Source organism: Triticum dicoccoides, chromosome 3A (genome assembly GCF_002162155.2).
Source record: "Triticum dicoccoides isolate Atlit2015 ecotype Zavitan chromosome 3A, WEW_v2.0, whole genome shotgun sequence".
Lineage (NCBI taxonomy): Eukaryota > Viridiplantae > Streptophyta > Magnoliopsida > Poales > Poaceae > Triticum > Triticum dicoccoides.
The window spans coordinates 492,828,239-492,835,431 of NC_041384.1; the positions used below are offsets into that span (position 1 = coordinate 492,828,239).

General features: G+C 43.9%; 1 protein-coding gene across 12 annotated transcripts; it reads right to left on the reverse strand.

Moving 5' to 3' along the window:
- Nucleotides 1-1,298: 1,298 nt before the first annotated feature.
- Nucleotides 1,299-5,896, reverse strand: LOC119268751 (serine/arginine-rich-splicing factor SR34-like). Of its 12 annotated transcripts, none has more exons than XR_005133282.1 (16): nt 5,641-5,896; nt 4,874-4,965; nt 4,577-4,642; nt 4,346-4,420; nt 4,155-4,260; nt 4,023-4,069; nt 3,850-3,907; nt 3,620-3,669; nt 3,388-3,444; nt 3,208-3,281; nt 3,095-3,130; nt 2,477-2,627; nt 2,156-2,250; nt 1,893-1,926; nt 1,754-1,816; nt 1,299-1,673 (listed from the first exon to the last, which is right to left on the reverse strand). XR_005133282.1 is itself a non-coding variant. In XM_037550448.1 (14 exons), exons 2-14 carry the CDS (start codon nt 4,958-4,960, stop codon nt 1,659-1,661), a joined length of 768 nt encoding a protein of 255 aa, XP_037406345.1. In that variant the 5' UTR covers nt 4,961-4,965; nt 5,641-5,895; the 3' UTR covers nt 1,299-1,658. The 12 variants fall into 12 exon arrangements, 3 of the variants coding, with proteins under 3 accessions (XP_037406345.1, XP_037406346.1, XP_037406347.1); XR_005133281.1 differs by having other exon boundaries at nt 2,450-2,627; XR_005133280.1 differs by lacking the exon at nt 2,156-2,250.
- Nucleotides 5,897-7,193: the final 1,297 nt, after the last annotated feature.

Sequence of the window (7,193 nt, forward strand, 5' to 3'; positions counted from 1 at the left end):
GTAAAGCACGTACGTGACAACCTTAATCATCTGAGCCGAGGTACGGCCCACACTCCACAGTGGAATGACAGGAACCCATTGATCACAGGCACAGCGCAGGGTTAGGGTTCTCTTCTCCTGGCTGGGCGTCATATTTTCCTCGTGAAGGGAGTTAAGGCCGACAAGTGAGCCAGCCAGCCAGCCGTATAGGGCCTACGTGTACGTTGTCGCACCGCACCGTCACAGTTTGTACTGCGCCTCTTGTCTAGTTGTGTAAGTGTTCCTGCTGCCTATTAGTGCCCGTGCTTTTGATCACAGTGCAGTGCAAGCAATGTAGGCTCGTCATGTCTGGGTGCTTCCGGCTTGCCACTCATGTGCAGTGCAGTAGTCTCTCTTTAAAAGCTAAGCTTGCTACCTCTGCCGCGTTCGTTTTTGTCGGCGCAAACTTTGTTTTGCAAGCCACGCTCGCTTTGTTAAGCTAACACAAGACAAGTGGTACTCCAAGCCTAACATCCAAAATGCCTTGTGAACTCGACGAGCATACGGCTACAAAGCCTACAATGCACATCAACCTACTTGGAACTTAAAAAACTATCAAGATAGAATAAAACTATACTACCGACGGGTGCATGCACTGGTTATAGGGCTAGACTAGAGGGCTAGAGCAGAAACGTGCCCTACAACCCATCACAGGCACGGCACATCCGCGTGTTCTGTCTAGACGCGCTGATAACATTATTTTTCGGTGTTGCTAAAACATCTGCAGTTGTTTTAAAATTTCTTCCGATCAGCGTTATTTTATGATGATAACCCCTTGGTGGGGTGGTGCCGTCGTGGGCTGTCTGTCTTGTCATTCAACCGCTTTTCCAATCCCAGCCCGCGTGCAAAGAAACTGATGCTGATGCAGAGCAAGCTCACAGAAGAAATGGAAACAAGACAGCAACCCGTGCAAGCAATGTAGTATGGCAATGTCAACGATGTAATAATCGGGACATAGGCTAGCTTTCACCTTGCCATTTGCTTGCTCTGTATGGCTATGGCTCAGGAATTCTTTCCAACAAAAAATTTGTGCTCTTAGCTGAAATACGAGCATATCAGTCTGTCGGTTCAGAGGGAGTTGGTCAGTCAAAAACAATGCACCAACAAGAGCCCATCCCACCGAAGATCGCACGAAGAGACAACCTCGATCGCCTACGTATGTGGGCACTCGGCGGCCAGGGTTGGCGACCATAGCAGCACCTCGGACACCAGTGGAATGGGTGCACGGCATGGCAACGAGCTCGAGATCGGCCCCAGGCCTCGATGACAACCACCTGGGGTTGAAAAACATAATGCGGCTATGCCAGCCGTGCTTATTACAAACATAAGAGTTACGGAAAAACATAATGTGACAACATAACACATTGCCACAAGTGCAGGTCTCCTCTGAATTCAAGTTACCACAAACTGCAGATCAATCTCCAAGTCATTCAAGAAAAGGTACAGGTCTCCTCTGAATATACAACTCTAAATCTGAGAACATAGCACATAACAAGTAGACAGGCAGGCATCATGATAAGCGCAATGCTCCAGTCTCGCAAACATAGCGTTGTGCAGAACATGATAAAGCATATGCAACCACCTACGACGCAAACTGCGATCCTGAAGTAGTCACTCACTGCTTCCAGGTGCGCCCAAGATCAATCCGACCTCACCTGCCAGAACAGACACCATATTAGCACAAGCTAATCATAAGCGATTTCTCAGAAAGAGGCGAGAGAGTGCTCTGTATTACAGGAGATGCAGAGCGGGATAAGCTCCTGCTCCGAGGGCTTCTGCTCACGGATTTTCCAGAAACCTGCAAAAGAGTTCCATTAGCTTCTTCGAACAAGTGGCTCGAGTAAAGATTCTGCCAACAGATTGTCGAGATTTACCGAAGAAACAGGAGACCGAGATCTTGACAGTGACCTGCAAAATGTTTCAGAAACCAAGTTCATTACTCAGAAGTGTTGTGTAATCCAAAATTAACACCAAAACCAACCTGACAACCATACCCATCCTCTATGGAATATAACAGGCTAAGTAGATTATACGAGAGCGATATCACAGTGCATATTTATGCATTTGGCTCTTTATACCTATCATCAGATGTGACTACTGAATATGAAACTGAACATAGAAAGTAACCAAGACATACATCCGCATTTGTCATGCCAACCTCTTTGCATGTACACTTGCCCCATAAAACCATTTGCCCTTCATCCTTCTCTATCCAGTTGTTAATGCTAACCTCTTAGCTCCCGCAAAAAAAAAATGCCAACCTCTTAGCAAACTTGCCCCAGAAAATGATTGACAAACAACATTTCCCATTCATCTTCTCTACAGTAGAATGCAAGATTAACTAACTCAAAACTTAAAGTTTAATGAAAACAAGGGCCTTTTAGTGATTATATGAAATTTAAGCCAAGAATTAATATCATTTAAAGAATACCACAAGACCCACTCCACATATCCTTACTATCAGGACCATCTTGCTGCTAGGACTTGTTGCTCACTGGCCATACATGCTGATAATCCAGCTCTACTATCCATAGTTCCAAACCATCATGCTGAACTCAACGCATCCAATTTTCTATGGAAGCAGTCCCCAGATCGCCGCATGGCCAGATCTAGGAAAAACAAAAGAAAACCTTAAATGCCGCAAGGTTAACTAGCCAGCTCTGCATGTTTCGTCATTCATTGGAACATAGAAAAACGATGGAGTCCGAGCTAACAGTGAAAAGAGATAGATTCTCTACAAGATTTAAACAAACTAGCTATATAATCTTGAGGAGAAGCAGAGATACCCTCTCTGTTCCCAAATATAAGTCGTTTTGGCATTTCAATTTAAACTGCCAAAACATCTTATATTTAGAAACAGAGGTAGTACATCAAAACAACCATTCGAAGACCTATTTCTGTTTTTGTAACCAAAGAAATGACATGCATGCAAAAACGGAGTTCAAGTAATTCGATCCTTTCAGGTGTATCACGTTGTATATCAAGATCAAATTTGTTCCTATTTCTTCCAAAAGCGAAATCACTGGTACTACTAACAGAAAAACTTGCAGCTATTTATATATACAGAATGACAAACCTTTCATCCACAGGTAAGGGTGATCGAGAGACAGATCTAAGGAACAATGCACTCAAATATAAGTACTTGTCATGAAACTTGGTGTAAATACGAATGAAAGAAATTTAAGATACCTGCTATAGCTGCGACTTCTTAAGTAAGAGAGGCTACGGCTCCTGCTTCTTGATCTAGCATCATACTGCCTCACCTATAATAAAATAACAACAGATTCATGCTAGTGTAAAATCAAATGGACATGCAGATGCCATCTTAACTACTGTTGAACTATCAGTGAAAAAGAAGTAAACCCATACCCTGATATATGCCCTTGAAAATGCATTTCTGAACTCTGTATCATCGAGCTTCCTAATCTGCAAAATTGCAGTGATAAGAGAGGTATATACCAACTAAAACAAGAACAAACCACACATCCCCAAGGTGCCCTCTTAGCAGATCCTCTCCAACAGCAATCGATGATAGAGAATAGTTTCACAAGAACTTTATCACTAAAAAAAAGCGGAGTGTAGAGATGATATGACAACCTACCGCATATTTCATGTCATCGTAGTTTGTATAATCCACAACTCCAACGGTTGCTGCAACACAAACAAAATACAATTGTCATCAATAGGGAATGCATCATGCTAAACCGTGATTCTGATTTCCAAAGGACAGTGCAATTACAATTCAGGCAGCTGAGCCGAGCAATTAGCTCCTCAAATTTCTAGTGCGCACACTGCTATAATGTCGATATAATTGGAAGCATTGTCACTAACCTCCGCCCTCGCGGTATACATCAGAAAAACAGACATCGCCAGCCCGGCGCATATGGTCCTGAATAAGTAACTTAAGCAATGTAAGTAAATAAAGAAGAACAGACATCGTCAACCAAACTCAATGGACACCAAACTCAAAATGTATAAACATAAGTTGTGCACAATTCCTGTACCTTGAGATCTTGCCATGACGCTGACGAAGGTAAACCATCAACCATAACTGTGTGGCTCACAACAAGAAAAGAAAAATGAGAATTCCCATCCGGACATATCAATCAACTCATTAACAAGACAGAAGTACAAACCTCGGAACTCAGAGCGCCTAGAAACACCTCCACGGCGTCCATTGCTAAAGCTGCTTGGGCGATCATACGAGTAAGATTGAGCTCTTCCACCATGAGCTAATTCCACCTGAGAGATGAACTTCTCAAACAACAGGCACAAGAAAGCAGTCTTTGCTTTGAACCAAAAAAGGCAACACGCAGTACATGCATACCCGCAGCCTGCAGCCGTCAAAGTCATACCCATCACGGCCATAAATTGCATCATCAGCATCACGGGGATCCTCAAACTAAAGAAGATCATTCTTTGTTAGCATCCAATAATTAGTTATATAAGAAATGAAAACTTAGTTAAGAGAGTAAGTTTAATGCCAAAATAAGAACAATGAGGCTTCTATCATGAATTCTGAGTATAAACCTCTACATGACCATGACAGAATACTGACCTCAACAAAAGCGTAACCAGGAGGCCTTGGAGGAATCTTCAAGTCAATATCGACAATACAGCCATACTGCATAATGATACACAAAATTAAGGCATGAATAAATCTGTTTTAATTCCTTACAATGCGATGTACATGAGGTGCAACCTATATCATACTAGTTTCCTTACTATGTACAAGTTAAACTGAAAAATGGTCAAGAACTTCATCAGTTTGTGCTATAGCCAATTATCTTTACATAATTGCCAAAGCCACAAGAAAAGCTAGTGCAAGAATCATTACACAAAATTGAATATTTACCTTGTAAAAGAGATCCTCAACCTCCCTCTCACGAATGTCCCCAGGGAGATTGCCTACATAAATGGTGCAGCTGTTGCGCCTGCCCATTGTTTCTGCAGTTAAATAAAATAAAATAAAGGTCATACAGCCTATACATGAATATGTAGATGTTCTTTTATGCAAAACATACTACTACTAGCTAGAATGGTGCAGATAAGCATTAGAAGCACAAGCTGGTATAGCAATAGAAGAAAATAAAATTGCCGCCTAAGTAATTGACAGGAAAGAAAGCAGGAAGACAAATTTCATACTCATGTATTTCCAGAATATTATATGTCTACCAGATTTTGCCGATTTAACTACAGAATAGATAATACAACTATCAGAATCAGAGTGCGACCTCAGCTTCCGTCGTCTATCTTCTCACTACAGGAATTAGTGCTAGTAAAAACTTCAGAATTGTTCAACAGACTCTGGACAGTTGGACAGAACACCTTGTTAAAACCTAATCCAAATCTCACATGAGCATGATACCCAAAAGGCCAAAACCGATCTCAATGGTCACCATTCGGAGGGAAATTTGCCCAATCTTGGAACGCCACTACGCACTACCAAGGTTTTCTCTGCTCGAGAATAAGATTTCACGGTATCTGTAACGCTCCATGGCGTAGATGAAACGAACTCCAGAACAGAAACGCTGGATACAATCAGCCCCTCATCGCGATTCACAAAAGGTGCAAATTTTATCTGTGCCTGCGGCACAAAACAGAGGTGGAAGGAGGACGAACCGCGGATTTCTAATCGCGAAAAAAACTTGCCACCGCCTGTAGAACGACGGGAAAAGCTGCCGAGAGATTCGGGCGGGGGCAAGCGCGGCGGAGACGGGAGAAACTGACGGAGAACTCAACTGGCAGGTGGCGATCGAAGAAATCAATCAATCAAGATGGACAAATGTTCCGAGGTTTTCGGCTGAAGTAGCTGCGGGGCAGAGAGGTAAGGCCGGCGGGTCGAGAAGCTTCGGGACTCCGCAGGCGACGCCGCGTGGAAATGCCGCTACGCCAAAAGGTACGTATTGGTTTTCTCAACAACAGAAAAGAGTAAAATTCGTTCACGGTGACTTGTCCGGTGCGCGCAATTTAGTCGGTGATTTCACAAAGTGATAAACACGGCTAGATACCCGTAAAAAAACACGGCTAGATTAGGTGTCTATTTTTTACCACGTGGCACAGTTTGACTCGTGGTACACCACCACCTTAGTGATTAGGGGCCACAGTGATGCTTCGTGTTTTTTGGCTAGCGCTATCTTGGCCTGCCCACAGCAACAGGCAGGATCACCAGTGACACTTTCGTTTATATGGTTGAAAGAGCGCGCGCGCACATGCAGGGATGGTCGGAGCGACTACTAGCTTGTGCTGCGAGAGAAGCGCTCCTAAAATCCGTAATCCAAGCAATTCCTACCTTCAGCATGTCGTGTTTTCTCCTGATCAAGAAAGTATGTAAGACTCTGACATCAGGTATGGCAAAGTTCTTTTGAGCAGTTCCATTGATGGGCGGTCTATGCATTGGATATCATGGGATAAACTAGCTACACCGAAATGCAAAGGTGGAATGGGCTTTCGTGATCTCCGCATGTTCAACCTAGCTCTTTTGGGGAAGCACGGATAGCGCTTTATGACTAACCTCAACACTCTATGCGCTCGGGTTTTGAAGGGCCGTTACTTCCCAGATTGTGAGTTTCAGCTCGCCACAGTACCAAAAGCCGCATCTGCTACTTGGCGAGCCATCGTTGCCGGTCGAGAGGCCCTCGATGCTGGCCTTATCAAACGCGTGGGCACCGGTTCAACCATATCCATATGGGAGGACCGATGGATTCCTTCGACAGTATCTATGACTCCCATGCTGAGACCTCAAAATGCTTTTGTTCAGTTGGTTAGTGAGCTGATCGACACTGACAACTAGACATGGAAGACGGAGTTAGTACATGAGCTGTTTATCAGCCCCGATGCACAAGCTATTCTGAACATACCTTTGTGCCGGGGGTGGTGATGATTTTATGGCATGGGCACATGAAAAATCTGGCATCTACACAGTCAAATCAGCGTACCGGTCTCTAGTGAACAAAAAAGAGCGTTTTGCTCTCGAAGAAGGGACTGGTATCGGGTCTTCAACTGACAACGCAGAGCTATGGCGTGCCTTATGGAAACTCAATGTGATGCCTAAAGTTCGGGACTTCTACTGGCGAGTCTTGAGAGGCATTATTCCGGTGGAATGTACCTTGAAGCAGCGCCATATTCAGGAGCTCGGAAGATGCAAAATCTGCATGGCCATGGATGAGGATTTA